Source organism: Brassica napus, chromosome C4, assembly GCF_020379485.1.
Source record: "Brassica napus cultivar Da-Ae chromosome C4, Da-Ae, whole genome shotgun sequence".
NCBI classification, from domain to species: domain Eukaryota; kingdom Viridiplantae; phylum Streptophyta; class Magnoliopsida; order Brassicales; family Brassicaceae; genus Brassica; species Brassica napus.
This window is the reverse complement of record NC_063447.1, coordinates 28,453,048-28,471,545: the sequence shown is the minus strand read 5'-3', so window position 1 is coordinate 28,471,545 and position 18,498 is coordinate 28,453,048. Positions and strand designations below refer to the sequence as shown.

The window sequence follows — 18,498 nt, the reverse complement described above, 5'->3', positions numbered from 1 at the left end:
CTCTGTTTGCACTCGGAAAATTTCAGAACACAACATCTCTCTTTCTGTCGAAACTCCTTTCTGTCTCGCGATCTAAAATCGAAAAAACCCTAAAGAAAGCACATGTATCTCTCGAGCTAAAATCAAACCAGCTGTTCCTGTATTCGCCGATTGAAAGTAAGCAAATGGATAAGTCGTGGATTTGGCTTCCAAGGAATAGCCTAAAATCCCTCGATCCCATTTCTACTCGCCGATTGAAATAAAGCTAACTTCTTTTGTCTGATTCTTGTAGGAATAGCCACGAGTATTCAGAAGGAGCAACTAATTTTGTGAATTCGTCCGCAAAAAGATTGGAAAGTCTGTCTGAAATGCTATGCCCTTGTAGAGACTGCCGCAATCTGAGCATTTGGTGATTAGGGGTATGGATAAGAAGTATAAGAGTTCTCGTTGGAGTATTCATGGAGAAAAAAGAGATTCTGCAGAAGACAGTGTTCTTCAATATGAAACAGAGGCGTTTGATTTGTTTAAGACAACATTCTCCATGGACGAAGGTGGTCCAAACCCGACAACTGACAACGAAGACGATGAAGCACCAGAGGAAATTGAGTTTAAGAAAAAGCTCAGAGACGCTCAAACGCCATTATACTCGGATTGTCTCAAGCACACAAAGGTTTCAGCTATCATGGGACTTTACAGATTCAAGGTTAAAAGTGGTGTGTCGGAGAACTACTTTGATCAGCTGTTGGTTTTACTTGAGGATTTGCTACCTGAAGACAATGTTCTTCCCAAGAGTTTAGCTGCAATCAAGAAATTTCTGAAGATCTTTGGGTTCGGCTACGACAGTATTCATGCTTGCAAGAATGATTGCATATTGTATAGGAAGGAGTATGAGAACCTAGAAAGCTGTCCAAGATGCAAAGTTTCAAGATGGGAAATGGATAAGCACAGTAATGAGTTAAAGGTGGGGATTCCGGCAAAGGTCCTTAGATATTTTCCAATCAAGGACAGGTTTAGGAGGATGTTTAGATCACAAAGGATGGCTGAAGATCTGCGTTGGCACTATACCAATGCCACTGAAGATGGTACAATGCGGCACCCTGTTGATTCTATCTCTTGGGCACAAGTGAATGCTAAATGGCCAGACTTTGCTGCTGATCCACGGAATCTTCGACTTGGGATTTCTACAGATGGGATGAACCCTTTCTCCATGCAAAGCACCAATCACAGCACATGGCCAGTGTTGTTAGTGAACTATAACACGCCTCCAACCATGTGTATGAAGGCTGAGAATATAATGCTGACTTTGTTGATCCCTGGTCCTACTGCTCCTGGTAACAACATTGATGTTTACCTAGCACCACTGATAGACGATCTAAAGGATTTGTGGGCTGAGGGTATTGAAGTGTATGACTCATTTGCGAAGGAGAACTTTAATCTCAGAGCCTTGCTGCTTTGGAGTATCAGTGACTATCCAGCCTTAGGAACACTGTCTGGATGTAAAGTAAAGGGGAAACAAGCCTGCAATGTATGTGGAAAGGATACACCTGCAAGGTGGCTTAAGTTTAGCCGCAAGTTTGTCTACATGAGTAACAGAAGGAGACTACCGCCTGGCCATCGTTACAGATATAAAAAAGCTTGGTTTGACAACACTGTGGAGGAAGGGAATGCTAATAGGATACAAACAGGCGCTGAGATATATGAGACACTACAAGCTTTTACGAATGATTTTGGTAGACCTCTAGAGAAGGAAAAAAAAAGGAAAAGACTAGAGTTGGAAGATGATGAGAGGTTACAAGAAGAAGAGTGTGAAGAATCAAATGAACTATGGCGGTGGAAGAAGAGATCAATATTCTTTGATCTACCTTACTGGAAGGTAAACTATAGTAACTGACCTATATTATCTGATTACTGGAAGAAGAGATCAATATGTCTAACAGTTTCTTGTTTAATGTGTTAGGAGTTGCCTGTTCGTCACAATATTGATGTTATGCACGTAGAAAAGAATGTGTCCGATGCTATATTGTCTCTGTTGATGCAAAGTGCGAAGTCAAAAGATGGGTTGAAAGCAAGAAAAGACTTAGAAGATATTGGAATCAGAAAGCACTTGCACACAGAGGTGAGGGGAAAGAAAACATACTTACCTCCTGCTGCCTACTGGTTATCGAAGAGAGAGAAGACCATTTTCTGCCAAAGGTTAGCTAAGTTTAGAGGCCCTGATGGTTATTGTGGTAATATTGCGAATAGTGTTTCAGTTAACCCTCCAAATATTGGTAGTTTAAAGTCGCATGATCATCATGTCTTAGTACAGAACTTGTTACCAGCTGCATTAAGAGGGTTGTTACATAGGGGTCCTAGGATAGCCATAAATAGATTATGCAGTTACTTCAACAGGTTGTGTCAGCGCATCATTGACCCAGAGAAACTTATATCCATGGAGACAGAGTTTGTGGAGACAATGTGTCAGCTGGAGCGCTTCTTCCCTCCAGCCCTTTTTGATATCATGTTTCACCTTCCACTACATTTATCAAGAGAGGCACGGTTGGGAGGACCAGTTCACTTCCGATGGATGTATCCCTTCGAAAGGTTTGATCAACATCTCTCTTCAATATATCCACTTCCCACAATGATGTTTGACTAATATTCATATTTCCTGAGTTATAGGTACATGAAAACACTAAAGGCTTTTGTTAAGAATTATGCAAGGCCAGAAGCATGTATGGCTGAGGCGTATTTAGCTGGAGAATGTGTTGCATTTTGTTTAGAGTTCCTTAAAGAATCAGTACCAGTTCAAGAAGCAGTTAATCGTAATGAAGATGTTGAGGCTGATAGAATGGTGGTTGAAGGCCGACCTCTGCAGAAGGGTATAGAGGTTACCCTGTCAGATAAAGATAGAGACATTGCACATCGATATGTGCTAATGAACATGGCATCTTTGGATCCCTTTCTTGAGTAAGTAATTCTCTATGTTTCTTCTACTTGTTTTACTCATAATTTCATTTTCATATACTGTTGTTTAATTTAAAATCAGGATGCATTTGGAAGAGTTGCAAGCTAAGGATGCTCGATTGGCTAAAAATGAAACTTTGTTATGGAAAAACCATACTGAACACTTTACAGAATGGCTTAAAAATAAGGTTACAAACTCCAAATTCTTTTCTTGATTATTATTGTAAATACTGGTTAGCTTGTTTGGTGATGACTGGTTAGCTTGTTTGGTGATGACTAGTTAGCTTGTATCATGATGCCTGGTTTGTATCTTGAAGAACATGTCCATATTTTAGCGAATTGATGTCTGAGTAGCTTATAGCTTGATGAAACTGTCTGGATTTTTAGTATTTTGATGACTGGTTAGCTTGTAGATTGATGATTGGTTTCGTGGTACATATTATCATGTTTTGATTATAATTTAAGTACCTCGGCTTGATGATAATCCTCTGATTTCCTGCGGCAGATTCATTTAGACTCAAAAGATAGTCATTCTAAGGAGATAAGGTGGTTGGCATTTGGACCAAGAAATGTTGCTTTAGCACATAAAGGATTCATCATCAATGGCCAACGGTTTCATACTGATGCGGTCAAGCTGAAGACACAAAACAGTGGAGTAACTTATGAAGCCTTTAGCATGTGTAGATCAAGTGCAAGAGATATGAGACAGGTCGCGGATATGATTACATACTATGGAGTGATAAAGGAGATTTTGGTCATCGACTATCACATGTTCAAAGTGCCACTCTTTAGATGCAACTGGGCAAACACAGCGAATGGTGTGAAGGAAGAAGATGGCTTCACTCTTGTTAACCTTCATATGAACCAAGCAGCCTATTTGAAAGATCCATTCATTCTACCTTCTCAAGCGAAACAGGTTTTCTACTCTAGGGAGGATGATGCTTCAAATTGGTATGTTGTTATGAGAGCACCACCTAGAGGTTATCATGAGTTGGAAACAGAAGAGGATTTAGGTGGTGCTCCTTTACCTGTCCAAGAAGTTGATGATATGGGTGATGATATGGATGATGATAGTGTATATGTTAGGGATGATTGTGAAGGTTTATTAGTGGTAGATTGATGATATGTTGTATGCTTGTGTGATGGTTTGTATGAATGTGATAATGTTGTGTTATGGGATTTGAATAATTATATTGATTTTTAGAATTTTAATAATTTATATTGTTTTTATTTCATATTTTCGAATTAATTATTTAAAAATCAATTCAATAATTATTATTAATTAATTTTGGGATAATTATAAAACTAATTAATAACACGAAACATTTGCTATCTTTGCTACTAGGAAAAATCAAATTATTTGGTTCTAATAACATTTATTAAACGTTATTATAAATACTAACAATTGCGAACACAAAAGCGCTATTGTTATACACTTAGTAATAGCACAGAGGAAAATCGCTATTAAAAGGGTTGGACTTTTTATAACGGGTGATGTCAGAGCGTCCAAGGAAACGCTATTAAACCAAAATGATAGCGCTTTTCTTCACAAGCTCTGTTTTCTCCTCCTGATCCTATGATTATACAGCAGCTGCAGAACAAAGATGATCGGATTGTGGCGCTGGAGACGCAGAACGCCAAAATTCTTGCTGAATTAGAGGGTCAGAAGAAGACAAACGAAGAGATATTGGAGAAGATGAAGCGTTTGTTTCCTGCTGAATTTTCTTAGTTTCTTTTTCAATTTTTAAAACTTTTAAATCTTGTTTTAAATTATGTAAAAACTTTTAAATGTTGTTTTAAATTATGCAAACCTTTTTTCTATAAAATTTTAAATAAATTCGTTTTTTAGATTTTTATTTTAAAGTAAAATAAAACTTTATAAAATACAATTTATTAAAAAAATAATAAATAAAAAGACCGACATAAGATATATCGTCGAAAATTTGTCGGATATTTCCGACGACTTAGTTTCGTCGGAAATTTCCGAGAGATGTGTGTCGTTGGAAATACTTTTCCGATGACAAATGTGGTCGGACATATTTCCGATAAATTTCCGTGAACATTTTCCCGACGAAATGTGTTGTCGGATTTGCGTCGGAATATCAGGTGTCGGTGTCGCTTGAAATTTCGTCGGAATTTGCGACGAATCTCCGACGAACTTTTTTTCCGACGAATCCATTCCGACGATTAGTTTCGTCAGAATTTCATCGGAATTTCCCTAAACCGACGAAAATACCGACGAATATTGCCGTCGGAAATCGCTTGTTTTCTTGTAGTGTTTTGTTTCTCTTACTTTTAAGAAATCAAGTTTTTAGGAATCCTGATCGGCTAATAAAATGCCTTTTCAAAAACAAAAACTTTGTCAAAAAAAACAAAGACCATTCGAAAAACTAAAAAAATCAATACCTAAATTTGGAGGAAGAAAATGAATATAGGTGCGGATCTATACTATTATTTGAGAAGTGAATTTGATTATTTGTCACTTTCTTCATGATTTTAGGGCTGAGTTATTATTTTTAGTAAATAATTTTAATTAAACTATAACTAAAATACAATCCATTATTTATCTGATTAAAAATTAATATTATAAAAGTTATCTCAAAAAAATAAATGAAAAAAGTTTCTGAAAAACAAGAAAAGATAATTTCGGATATTTATTTTGTGTTTATCTACGTCTTTCTTTCTTATTCACTAAGTTTTATAATTAGTAGTATATATATATACATATAATAATTAGATTTATCATTATACTAAAATATTAAAAATATGTAAATAAAAATAACAAAAATTGATTTATATTTTTTGTAAACGTAATATGTCATGGAATACTTTTCTGAATTATTAAATTTATTTTAATATTAAAATAATAAAAGAAGGTATATAAGAAATAACAATAAAGTTGATTTAAATTTGTTTGTTATTTCTGATTTTTATAAATATTTTTTTATTGGGAATATAATTATTTTAAAATATTTTCAAAACATCTGGCTCCAAAAGTGAATATTTTCAAAATATTAATTTTTAATTAACTCTATTTAGTTTTATATTTTTCAAGAATTTTATAGAATTATAACTTTATTTAAATTACAATTTCTATCAAAGACTATTATGTACAGAAAAATGTGATTCTAATAAAACTGTATTTTCCAAAATTATTTGTTTTAGTTATAATTATTAAAGTTTGAAAGTTAAAAGAACATTTTGAAAATAAAAAATTATAATTTTATAATAAGGAAATACTATTTAATCTCTATATTTATAAGAAAATACAGTCTCTATTATAAATGAAAAATATAGGTTGATTTTAACATATTTTCCCTCTATTATAGCATTTAGAAATGAGTATAACAATAGATTGAAAATTTTATGTACATTATATATTAATGTTTTATTTGTTAACATGATTGGTCTATTTTAGTGTTTATTCAGTTATCTTTGTTTAAAAAGAATGTCATTTTAATTTTTTTATTTTGTTTCAAAAAAGTGTCATTCTACATTTCCAATATAAATTCTTACATTAAATCTCTTTCTTATCCTTTTAAATAACCAATAGATGTTTAGTTAAATCATTTTTATTTAAATAACTGTATAATAAATAAGAATAGATTAGTATATTTTGTTATTTTTTTAATATGCGTGAAATTTATCTAAGTGACACTTATTATGAAACGGATGGACTATTATGGAAGATAATTCACAATATAATTATACAATTTCAATCATTTATTTACTTTAGTTAATACAATATGTAAAGTTCAGTTAGGTTGAACATTGTTTTGCTTTTGATTTATTTTGAGATTTTGTGGGTTTCGGTAATTTCAAAAATTTGATTGAATAACATTGCTTTATATTAGCTGTTGTATACTTGTTATTTAATTAGATAATTATTTTAAATTAATATAATAAAAATTATTTAAATATAATAACATATTTTAAAATAATAAAATATTGACAATGTTGTCCAAAATAATGTTTTTAAATGAATAAAAATTAAGAAATTAAGAAATTGAAAGATTTATAAAAATATTACAAATTTAATGTTTGACTTAAAAAAAATTATCTTTAAATTTAATAGTACATTTATTAATAAATATCTATGAAAAAATTATGTCCGCATGTGCGGACAAAACACCTAGTTTATATTAAAATGTGTCTAAAATGTTATTTAAAAATAAAGAAAGAAGAAATTGCTTGTTTTTTTTTTTTTCAAGAAAAGAAGAAATTGCAATCTGCATCGATGGTCAAGAATATGACAGGTGTCGAGTTGTAAATAAGCTGTATTGTAACAGTGGTGCACTAGCATGCAGAATATAATAGCTTAGAAAGAGATAGATTGCTATCATTATCCCCTTTGTGGATGAGGTAGTGCTCTCACTTCGCCTTCTCTACGCAAAACAAAACAGGTTCGACAATGGCTGTCTGCGCAACTCACTCCTCTCTCATGATAGCATACGCCGCATCGAAGGACCTTACAATTCCGTCTCTTTTCTCATCTGCCAACCCAAGACCCAACAAGTTGAGCGTCGCACTCTATCCCCCTCTTGTTCTCCTTGCGGGGAGAAGAGGTTCGTTCCCGGTAGTTGTCTCAGCCGTAGCCGCAGAGGCTGATGTCGACACGGAGGACGCGGAGCAGAATGAAGGCACGTCCACCGCCACAGCCGTCCTCGATCCGCCAAAGCCTAAGAAAGGAAAAGCAGCTTTGCTACTCAAGAGAGATAGAGTATGCTTTCTAAACATGATTTTTTCTTTTGTTGAATTCGGTATCCTTGAATGGAGCAATTTTGGCATGATGATTCTTTCATGCTGTTTGGTTGTTACTCTCATTTGGCAGACAAGGTCTAAGAGGTTTCTGGAGATCCAAAAGCTAAGGGAAACCAAAAAGGAGTACGACGTCAAGACTGCTATATCTTTGCTTAAGCAAACCGCTAACACAAGGTTTGTGGAGTCGGTCGAAGCCCATTTCCGTCTCAACATCGATCCTAAGTACAATGATCAGCAGCTGCGAGCGACCGTATGGTTTTTGATTTTGCTTTACATATATATATATATATATGTATAACTTTGATTTTTAAATCTGAAGGCATTATTGTCTTTGATAGGTGAGCCTTCCTAAAGGAACAGGGCAAACTGTTAAAGTGGCTGTTCTTGCACAAGGTAACTAATTGCCCCCAAATGCTAAGTTAGTCGGACAGTTCATTCCAAGGGATTCCGTAGAAAATACTTTGTGTGGTTGGTTGACCTTCTATATCTTGTTTGGATGGGTGTATTTCAATAGAGAAAATGTACTGGGATCTTTCTTTCTGTTTCTCCTCTTTTCTCTAAGTTATTCTTCCATGTTGAATAATAATATCCAGGTGAAAAGGTCGATGAAGCAAAAAATGCAGGGGCAGATATTGTGGGCAGTGATGATTTGATCGAACAGATAAAAGGAGGGTTCATGGAGTTCGATAAGCTAATTGCATCCCCGGATATGATGGTCAAGGTGTGTTTCCCACTCATTTGTTAATAAAATAAACTTGTATAGCTTAGCTGTTACGACATTCATTCATTCTTGGCAAAGAAATGTTGCTCGTCATCTAAGGCTTATTACTAAACCTTCTCTAACTTGGGCGGTTAGGTTGCTGGCCTGGGAAAGATTCTTGGTCCTCGAGGACTCATGCCAAATCCCAAGGCTGGTACCGTCACAGCTAACATTCCCCAGGTAAGAGCCTACTACTACTTACTCAGGCAACATCATCTGCTCCTGATTCATAGTATAATGATGATGCATAAATCTCTCTCTCTCTCAGGCTATAGAAGAGTTCAAGAAGGGAAAAGTAGAATTCAGAGCAGACAAAACTGGGATTGTTCACATTCCCTTTGGGAAAGTCAATTTCACGGAGGAAGACCTGCTCGTAAACTTCCTTGCAGCAGTGGTAGGCCATTTTAATACTACTACTACTACTAAGTACAACGTTTTTTTTTTCTCTTGTGCTGAATAAAAGAGTGGAACGTAAATGATGGATAATGCAGAAATCGGTGGAGACAAACAAGCCAAAGGGAGCAAAAGGAGTGTACTGGAAAAGCGCACACATATGTTCGTCAATGGGGCCATCCATCAAGTTGAACATAAGGGAGATGATAGACTTCAAGCCATAAATAACCAACCCACATTTGTGAATGAGGAGGTGCTGTTGAGAGATGATAGGTTTGAAGGAAGGAAGGTGTGTGTTTTTTTGTTTGTGAGTGTGTGTAGGCGAACACCAAAGATGTGTTAGTTATTTCTTGTATACCTCACCGGTTGTTGTACCACCTGATAGACCATTTGCTTTATTATTATTGATTATCACTGTTAAAATTGCGAGGCCTCTATTGCCTTGATGCCTTGCCTGCAAAAAACAAATATCCTTGAAATTGGAAGATAGATAATATGATGAGGTAATTGAATCATGTATGTTTCTTTTGAATGATAAGAAGTACTTTTCCTGGGAAAAAAAAAAAGAAGATAATACGAGGTAATTTCATGAGGCCGTTAGGTTGCGACGTGGCAGCGTTTCTGCCAAGGATACAAAGCTCTTTATCATCATCAAGTAGGTTCGTAATCCTTCCTTCATTGCAATCAATCGATCATTCATGGCGGAGAACTGCATAGTTTCCGTCAACCCTAAACCCTCAAAGGGATTATCCTCAAAGCTTCTCGATCTTGTGGAGAGAGTTGTTGTGAAGCTCATGCACGATGCTTCTCTGCCTCTCCACTACCTGTCCGGCAACTTCGCTCCCGTCCGGGATGAAACTCCTCCGGTAAAGGATCTCCCCGTCGTCCATGGATATCTTCCAGTAAGTGAGAGAGCTCTTTACACTCTCCATCCTTATCCTTTTCGGAGGAAGGGGTTCCAATCGTCGTTTCTTAATTGTTCCAGGAATGCTTGAATGGTGAATTTGTGAGGGTTGGTCCAAATCCCAAGTTTGATCCCGTCGCTGGATATCACTGGCATGTCTTTATCTTCATTTCATTTTTGCACTATTATTGCTGGTGGTGGCTCTCTCTCTCTCTCTCTCTCTCTCTTCTTATTATTATTGCTTCCCTTTGTTTTCAGGTTTGATGGAGATGGGTACGCCCGCCAACTGTTTCTTGTTTCTATCGTCTCAGCAAACCCTAAACCCTAGGACCCTGCTTAATTCCTTTCTCTTTCATTTTTCATTAATCTCAAACGAATCTTAATACTTCAGGATGATACATGGTGTACGCATCAAAGATGGGAAATCAACTTATGTTTCTCGATATGTTAAGACATCACGCCTCAAGCAGGAAGAGTTTTTCGGAGCTGCCAAATTCATGAAGGTGATGGATCTTGTGTGTATACATATCACATCATATTTGTGGGAGCTATCATATCATATCAATCATTTGTCTTCTTACAGATTGGGGACCTTAAGGGGTTTTTGGGATTGCTTATGGTCTATCTCCAACAGCTTAGAACCAAACTGAAAGTATTGGACGTCTCTTATGGACATGGAACCGGTTGGTTGCTTCTTCCCTTTTACTTTCTCTCCTAGCCTACTATTCTTTTTTTTTTAAATCTCGCTCTCTTTCTCCATGCACCAGCTAATACAGCGCTCGTCTATCACCATGGAAAACTTCTAGCTCTATCGGAGGCAGATAAGCCATGTTAGTCTCTACTACCTTCTCGTTTTTTTTCTTTTGGAATTCAAAGTTAGCTCAGATCTGTGAACATAATCTATTTAGAGACCAACTCTTCTTCTGGTATACTGCGTCACATTTTAACATTAAAAAAGGTTGGAAGATTTGTGTTTGTTATCTTATAACTTCAATGCTTTTGGTTTGTAGATGTCGTCAAAGTCTTGGAAGATGGGGACCTGCAAACTCTTGGCATGATGGATTATGACAAGAGATTGACCCACTCCTTCACTGCACACCCAAAAGTTGACCCAACTACGGGTAAGTCTTCCCTTATCTCCTGAGCCCGCAAGCTACTCATTCTGTTGACTCATCATGGACCCTCTCTTACAGGTGAAATGTTTACATTTGGCTATTCGCATACGCCTCCTTATCTCACATACAGAGTGATCTCCGAAGATGGCATTATGCATGACCCTGTCCCAATTACTATACCAGAGCCAATCATGATGCACGATTTTGCTATTACTGAGACTTACGCAATCTTCATGGATCTTCCTATGCACTTCAGGCCAAAGGTACGTTATTTATCAAGTTTATATATAGGGCCACACAAGAGATTTTTGCTTCCCATATACTTTTGTTGAAATGGTCTAGATTCGTGTGTCTATGTAACTGATTCTCTAGGAAATGGTGAAAGAGAAGAAAATGGTATACTCATTTGATCCAACAAAAAAGGCTCGTTTTGGTGTTCTTCCACGCTATGCCAAGGATGAACTCATGATTAGATGGTTTGAGCTTCCCAACTGCTTTATATTCCATAACGGTGTGTGCTTTGCTATGTCCCTTCAAGGGATCACGTTGTCAAAATTTCATATTCGATATATTCCAATCAAACCTCTGTAAATGGCTCCTTTTTATTTTTTCCAGCCAATGCTTGGGAAGAAGAGGATGAAGTCGTCCTCATCACTTGTCGCCTTGAGAATCCAGATCTTGACATGGTCAGCGGGAATGTGAAAGAAAAACTTGAGAATTTTAGCAACGAACTGTAAGAATCACTGACCTTTTTTACTCTCTTGTAAACCATATATATGCTCTGTCTCAACTATTTCCTTTGCAGGTACGAAATGAGATTTAACATGAAAACGGGCTCAGCTTCTCAGAAAAAACTATCGGCATCTGCAGTTGATTTCCCCAGAATCAACGAGTGCTACACTGGAAAGTATGAGTTCACCCTTGTCCTTGTGTGTTTGATATTATGCATTTTGTCCCTAGCAAGGAAATGCAATGTTTTCTTGTTTCTGTGGTGCGTTTAGGAAACAGCGATATGTATATGGAACAATCCTGGACAGTATCGCCAAGGTTACAGGAATTATCAAGTTTGATCTGCATGCGGAAGCTGAGACAGGGAAAAAAATACTGGAAGTAGGAGGCAATATCAAAGGAATCTATGAGCTGGGTCAAGGCAGATACGGTTCAGAGGCTATATATGTCCCTCGTGAGGCAGGGGAAGAAGATGATGGTTACTTGATATTCTTTGTTCATGATGAAAACACAGGGTAGTTATTGCTCTCCTCCTATTGTTTCGTATTTTCTCAATTGCTCATTTTGTCTTTCTGGTACAATAATATGTTGATTGAAAATTGGTAGGAAATCATGTGTGAATGTGATTGACGCAAAAACAATGTCGGCTGAGCCAGTGGCAGTGGTGGAGCTGCCGCATAGGGTTCCATATGGCTTCCATGCCTTCTTTGTTACAGAGGTACTAAAACCTAAACCCATATATATATATATATCTTCTTTACAAGGGATGCAACTCTAACCACCAGGGGGTCTTGTCTTGGCAGGAACAACTCCAGGAACAAACTCTTACATAAGACAAGTTGTGTGCATAATTATATTATATGTTATATGCTACTATGGAGAACGGGGATTGGATGATTCAGACATTCGTATTACATATACTACATGTATATTCAGTTGAATGCCTCGTTTCTGTTTACATTTCAATAGTCAACTAGGGTTCTTCTACCTTGCTTGGCCTTTTGAATCGAGGGAGATTGGTGGCTTTCTCCTTTGTTCTCTAGGTTCAAGCAGCTTCAGTAGTACCCCCATCTCAAATCTTGCAGTAGGCCTGTTTTATTACTGCGAGAAGAATGAAACGAAGAGGGGAAAATACCATTTGAAGCCTTGAAACCTTAAGGATAGGGACCATCCCCGTGATTTAGCTTATATGGTTGTAGCTAGCATTTAGTATACAATACGAGTGTTACAATACACACATAAACGAAAATGAAACTAGAATGAAAAATTACATGTACAGAATTAGTATAGTGTGGACATCTTCTTCTTTTAGACTAATTTTGCTTCTTCTTCTGAGTTTTCATTATACTAAAACAATTAACTTAATGGAGACAATCAATGGATGCTGGGCTCCCCAAAGACCTCGCTGTTACAGACCGGGCAAATCTGCATTCCATAGGCATAGAGACGTTTCAGTTGAACTGAGGATGTAAAACGAAGAACATGTAATGAATAATATACCTTGTTGATGTTTAGCCACTTAGATATGCATTCAGAATGATACACGTGCTTGCACGGAAGATTCATCTGCTTCTCCCCAATCTTGTACTTGAGCTGGCATATCACACACCTGATCATCATTTGCACGGTTTTGAGTAATTGTGTGTGATGAACATTTGTTGTTAATAAGGTAGCTAGCTCTTTACCTATCCCCTGCTCTTTTCCTGGAGAAGAAGCTCCCGAACTTGTATTTTCTAGTGGGAAGCGTTTCAATGAGTTCCTGAGATAGCCCTCGGCTTTCTGATCCTACCGCTTCCCCGAGCTCTATTAATTCCTGATCCACAAAAGACAAAAAAACCATTTAGATGCCTCTCTTGACAATCTCCATCAGCAAAGAAAAGCTCACAAGGACTGGAACAAACCTCATAGGTCATTGTATCGGGATCAATGTCGTCTTGCCAGGATACCTGTGGCAGGCATTAACGAGCATATCAGTGTTTTAAATCGCAAAGGAGATTGAAGTAGTTGACACAGATTCAAAAACCTTTTCGATCAGGTAGGTGCACATACCTGAGGACTCTCGGGATCATGTTCAATTGCAATGCCTGTAAACATGTGTACACATATTCTTCTTAGCTTAGAAAAATCCAAAAAAGAGAGAAGATAATCAGCAGAAATAACTAACATTCTTCAGCGTCTGAGTGATCATCGGTGTCCCCAGAGCGTGGAACTGACTCATCAACGTTTACCAAGGGAAGGTGGTACTCCCAATTGGTTCTCCCAATTGACATCCTGGATAGATGATCGTTCAGGTCATAAGAACCATAGAAAGCAGCATTATCTGATCCTGAAAATCCAAATTTGTATGCATTTGTGTTCATGGTCCAGTACAGGCTGTCCTGAGAATAGGCAAAGTAAGGAAACTTATGTAGGCAGCAGCAGACCGTTGTAAGATACAAAACAATACTCAAGGCATAGGAACAGAAAAGAAAAGAACCTGATGAGGAGGATGCATTGTTCCGGCATGAGCATAGTTTAGGGGATCATCCTGAGCCGCACCACCATAAAAGTCCATGTAACTAGCGGCATACGGGAATCCCGTCTCCGTGTAATGAGAATCTGGTCTATCTCCATTCATTTCAGCTATTGCGCTATTGGAAGGAGAGAGAGAGTGAGATGTGTTTAGAGGGAGGAGCGCTCGCTAATGTTAAAATAAAACAGACAGACAAGAAGAAAAAAAGGTAAAAGCATGGGGATGGGAGGGGGAAGTGTTCAGACTTAAGTGTCGTTGAGGTAGTAAATGAGGGCGAACAAGAGTAGATTTGAAATCCAGCTTGAAATAAATAGATACGAACGACCGACCCCCTACCAACCAGGGGAAAATAAACAAAACTTTTGCCTATTCATGTTAAAGGGTTGAAACAGAACAAGTAGCAGTAGTAGAAGCCGAGGAGTAGTGTAAAGAAAAAGACTATGCCTTAAAAAAAAAAGAGGCAAGGGCACACAGAACACGAGGAGGGGGTAATGGGATGTGCGTACATTTGGCGAGGGTTGGAGCGGCAAGTGGCGATTGAAGACGGCAAAGGAGAATTTCAGACCAATATCTGCAACAGAATAACAAATTACAACCAGTATAAGAGAGATAGATTTAGGGGGAAAATAAGAAGAAGGACAAGTGCTTTTCGACCAAATTCATAGGACAACGAAAAAGCAGGTGTAAGCGGAGGGCACTGTAGACGAGAGACGGAATAGAGAGGGTGGGGATAAAACGACGTCGAAGGACGGGTGAGTTGAAGCGAAAAAGCCGTTGAAGAAGCCGGCAAAAAGTTATGTGGGGAGACGCACCCCTCCACAGATTTCATCTCAACCCTACACCTGTCTCCTCACACCCAGAGACAAAGATTTGCTTTTTTTTCCTCTTTGTCTTTATAATAACTGAACCAAAATAAAAATAAAAATAAAAAAAAGGAATATTAGGATTTGTTCTTTGCTGATGTATTTACTATTTAATCTTTTATCATCAATATTTTAAACCAAAGTACAGCTTTCGACCTTGAGATTATCAGAACCACAACTTGCTTGTCTGTTTACCCACAAAAGGAAACCTCCTATTCTCTTCTTCTTTTTTTACTCTTCTATGCAACAACTGTATGTTTGTCTCTCATGTATACAAACAAAGAGATAGCTGTTACTGATATTTATTAGGGCGTAGGCCTGTTTTTAAACAGAGTGAGTGTGCAAGGCTTAAAAACAAAAAGGTGACATTAAAAGAAGCAAAGGATGGACGGAGAAACTTAAAGCATGTTTATCCCTTGATCTTTAAGTGTGATCCTTATTGATTATTTAATACTTTAAATTTATTTAACTGGGGTTAAGAACCATCGTTAAAAAACTTTTATTTGGAACGGTCTAATGAGAGTTTCTTAATTAGGGGTTATTTAAATTTTTTTTTAAAGATAAAATTTATTTATTAATTCAAACATATTAAAAGATAACATTTAAAACATAGATTTTTTTTTAAAAAAACATAAAAATAAAGACTAGTACAATAATCGAGAATAATTTGGAAAAACATCCGAGCTCAGTAGTTGTCTCCATCACTTCCAAATTTACGTCATATATGTTCAACCAAATCAGGTTTGAGTTGTTGATGCATTTGTCTATCACGAATTCTAGTTCGAACACCCATCATATTGGCGATATTTGAAGGGATATCAGTAGAATACGTGAGATCGACATGTGAAGTTCTGGTGTCTTCTCTTTGTTGGAACTCCGAAACATCAAAATGAGTGTATCCATCTCGTTCGTCTTCTACTATCATATTATGGAGTATGATACATGCTCGCATAATCTTTCCAATTTTGGCTTTATCCCAAAAAGTGATGGATTTTTAACAATGGCAAATCGAGCTTGCAAGACTCCAAAAGCACGCTCGACATCTTTTCGGACAGCTTCTTGGTGCTGAGCAAATAAAGCCGCTTTCGGACCCTGTGGTACTAGAATAGATTGGATAAAAGTTGCCCATTCTGGATAAATTTCGTCGGTAAGATAGTAAGCCAAATGATACTCTCTTCCATTGACAGAGTAAGTGACTTGCGGAGCTTGACCTTTTATTATGTCATCAAAAACAAGTGAGCGATCAAGAACATTGATATCATTTAAGGTACCTCGAGGTCCAAAAAACGCATGCCATATCCAAAGATCATACGAAGCAACCGCCTCTAAAACGATTGTGGGTTTTCTCGAACCACGAGAATATTGACCTTTCCAAGCGGTGAGACAATTCTTCCACTCCCAATGCATACAATCGATGCTCCCTATCATCCCGGGAAAGCCACGTTGCTCACCAATATAAAGTAGACGTTGAAGATCAGCCGGTGTTGGTCTTCTGAGGTACTCATCGCCGAATAAATATATTACCTTCCACAAATTGTTCCACACATAACCGAGCTGTCGTTGCACCGAGTCGGAGGTATTCGTCAACAGCATCAGCTGCAGTACCATAGGCCAAGACACGAATGGCTGTTGTACACTTCTGTAGTGGAGAGAGACTAAGCCGTCTGAGAGCATCTTTCTTTTGTCGAAAGAATTCAACTTCGTTGGAGAGTCGATCAACAATATGCATGAACAATGGTTTGTTCATTCTAAATCGGCGTCGGAATAGATTTTCAGGATATGTTGGAGTTTCACTGAAATAATCATTCCATAAACGTACATCGCCTTCTTCACGATTCCGCTTGATATGAACTCGTTTTTTCCTTCTTTTTCTTTCTTCTTCTGGATCAATGGAAAAATTTTCGAAAGGCTGATCAAAATATTGATCAAAATATTGATCAAATTTTTCATCATCTACTCCCTCTCCGTCAAACGTGTTATGAGAAGAAGATGCCATATACGTGTTTAGAAAGCGTTTAAAATGTGTGGTTTAAAACGTGTTCACGGGAATTTAGAAAGTGTTTTGAGGAGATGATCAAAATTTAAAACGTGTTTTGGTAAGGAGAGAAGGAGAGAGAGTAAGTGAATGAGAGTTTTGGTAAGGAGATGATCATAGAGAGTTTCTGATGAGTTGAAACAAGTAGCTTGAATTATTTGTTGCATAAAGAAGGAGAAGCATTTGAATTATATGAGTTTCTGATGAGTTGAAGCAACTTGAAGCGTTTGTTATTTGTTACATAAGAGAAGGAGAAAAGAGTTTGTTATTTGTTACATAAGAGAAGGAGAAGCATTTGTTATATAAGAAGCAACTTGAAGCGTTTAATAATACAAACAACTAGCTTGAATTATTTGTTACAGACAGCTTGTGACACTAAACTACAAACAACTAGCTTGTAGCAGAGCTTGTGATAGTAAACTACAAACAAGTTGTGACACTAACAGACAAACATCGCCACTTCACTTGAGTACACATACACAAGCCGTGACTTCTCTTGCTTAATGACACCATCTCCTGAAAACGTGAAGCATCTCCTGCAATCATATACATGTAAATGCATCAGTGAACAAGTCCAAAGAAAGATATTTCGAACATCAACACAATATTTCACATACACCAAACACAGATAGACCAGAAACAGACCACAAATAGACCAAAAACATACCACAAACATATCATAAAACCGAAGAGAGTTAGACCAAAGACCAGAAACAGACCAGAAACAGAATTAACCCAACATCTCTGAAATTAGCTTATTCTTTAGCGCTTCTTCATATTTAGTTAGAGGATCTTTCTTGCCAATGAGCCTGTCAAACAAAGCCATCTTCGAAAGTCTCTCCTTCGCTGCCAAGTCTCTCTCTTTAATAGACCACATGGTTTGATACTCAGAGGCAGACAGGCTATCTGCGATGCTTCTCTTACCAGAGGCTCTTTTGGCTGCCTTAACGCCAGGAGGTCGGTTAGTTGGTTCATCACCGAGGTTGGAAGTTGCTTGAGAGCTTTCTGATTGTGCTCCATCATCACACTTTCTCTTCTTACCACTTACATCGCGCCTGCTACTAGCAACTTCACACCATTTCTGGTCATTCCTCAGCTCCTCCCAAGCATGGTGAAGATTAAATTTAATCTTCTGATCGTTGTAGAAGATTTTGTGTGCCAGTTTTACAGTATCAGCCTCGTTCTGACCACTTGTTCTCTGTCTTGTTGCAGCCGCATAGGCTCCACAAAACTTGGATACAAGATCGTTCATCTTCTGCCACCTTTGCTTACATTGGATGGCTGCTCGCATTTCACCTCTTGCCACCTTTGGACTTGCTGCGAAGTACGCTGCAATCCGTTGCCAGAAAGCACCCGCTTTCTGCTCGTTCCCAACCACAGGGTCCTTGTTAGTGTTTAACCATGCGCTAATGAGCACTAGATCATCTGTGACTGTCCACTTCTTTCTTTCCCTCCGCTATGTAGGTGAGTCTTCACAGAAGCTTGAAGGTTCAGTACATTG

The 18,498-nt window shown here is 37.5% G+C and overlaps 5 protein-coding genes across 7 annotated transcripts; 4 read left to right on the top strand and 1 right to left on the bottom strand.

Moving 5' to 3' along the window:
• Positions 1 to 400: 400 nt before the first annotated feature.
• LOC106393266 lies at positions 401 to 2,932 on the top strand. The gene is made up of 3 exons (XM_013833985.2): positions 401 to 1,852; positions 1,937 to 2,562; positions 2,641 to 2,932. The coding sequence occupies exons 1-3, from the start codon at positions 401 to 403 to the stop codon at positions 2,930 to 2,932; spliced, it is 2,370 nt and encodes a 789-aa protein (XP_013689439.2).
• LOC125585202 lies at positions 2,685 to 4,127 on the top strand. Its single transcript, XM_048753814.1, has 2 exons — positions 2,685 to 3,113; positions 3,431 to 4,127. Exons 1-2 carry the CDS (start codon positions 3,009 to 3,011, stop codon positions 4,043 to 4,045), a joined length of 720 nt encoding a protein of 239 aa, XP_048609771.1. The 5' UTR covers positions 2,685 to 3,008; the 3' UTR covers positions 4,046 to 4,127.
• Positions 4,128 to 7,271: 3,144 nt separating this feature from the next.
• LOC106396751 (50S ribosomal protein L1, chloroplastic) lies at positions 7,272 to 9,262 on the top strand. The gene is made up of 7 exons (XM_013837228.3): positions 7,272 to 7,645; positions 7,757 to 7,936; positions 8,025 to 8,079; positions 8,280 to 8,407; positions 8,543 to 8,626; positions 8,715 to 8,840; positions 8,938 to 9,262. Exons 1-7 carry the CDS (start codon positions 7,337 to 7,339, stop codon positions 9,061 to 9,063), a joined length of 1,008 nt encoding a protein of 335 aa, XP_013692682.1. The 5' UTR covers positions 7,272 to 7,336; the 3' UTR covers positions 9,064 to 9,262.
• Positions 9,263 to 9,537: 275 nt separating this feature from the next.
• Positions 9,538 to 12,420, top strand: LOC106396750 (carotenoid 9,10(9',10')-cleavage dioxygenase 1). The gene is given in 14 exon segments (NM_001315860.1): positions 9,538 to 9,741; positions 9,825 to 9,895; positions 10,002 to 10,016; positions 10,135 to 10,246; positions 10,327 to 10,426; positions 10,511 to 10,573; positions 10,754 to 10,864; positions 10,937 to 11,121; positions 11,231 to 11,369; positions 11,474 to 11,591; positions 11,664 to 11,765; positions 11,860 to 12,102; positions 12,194 to 12,305; positions 12,391 to 12,420. Coding segments are annotated over 14 exon segments (1,605 nt in total).
• A 289-nt stretch (positions 12,421 to 12,709) lies between these two features.
• Positions 12,710 to 15,074, bottom strand: LOC106396753 (E3 ubiquitin-protein ligase BIG BROTHER). 3 transcript variants are annotated; one of them, XM_013837229.3, is made up of 9 exons: positions 14,754 to 15,058; positions 14,606 to 14,670; positions 14,064 to 14,217; positions 13,752 to 13,965; positions 13,637 to 13,671; positions 13,489 to 13,533; positions 13,273 to 13,400; positions 13,088 to 13,196; positions 12,710 to 13,012 (listed from the first exon to the last, which is right to left on the bottom strand). In XM_013837229.3, exons 3-9 carry the CDS (start codon positions 14,202 to 14,204, stop codon positions 12,962 to 12,964), a joined length of 723 nt encoding a protein of 240 aa, XP_013692683.1. In that variant the 5' UTR covers positions 14,205 to 14,217; positions 14,606 to 14,670; positions 14,754 to 15,058; the 3' UTR covers positions 12,710 to 12,961. The 3 variants fall into 3 exon arrangements, 2 of the variants coding, with proteins under 2 accessions (XP_013692683.1, XP_048609769.1); XR_007322128.1 differs by having other exon boundaries at positions 13,088 to 13,180; positions 14,606 to 15,074; XM_048753812.1 differs by lacking the exons at positions 14,606 to 14,670; positions 14,754 to 15,058 and having other exon boundaries at positions 13,752 to 13,960; positions 14,064 to 14,205.
• Between the last annotated feature and the right edge of the window lie 3,424 nt (positions 15,075 to 18,498).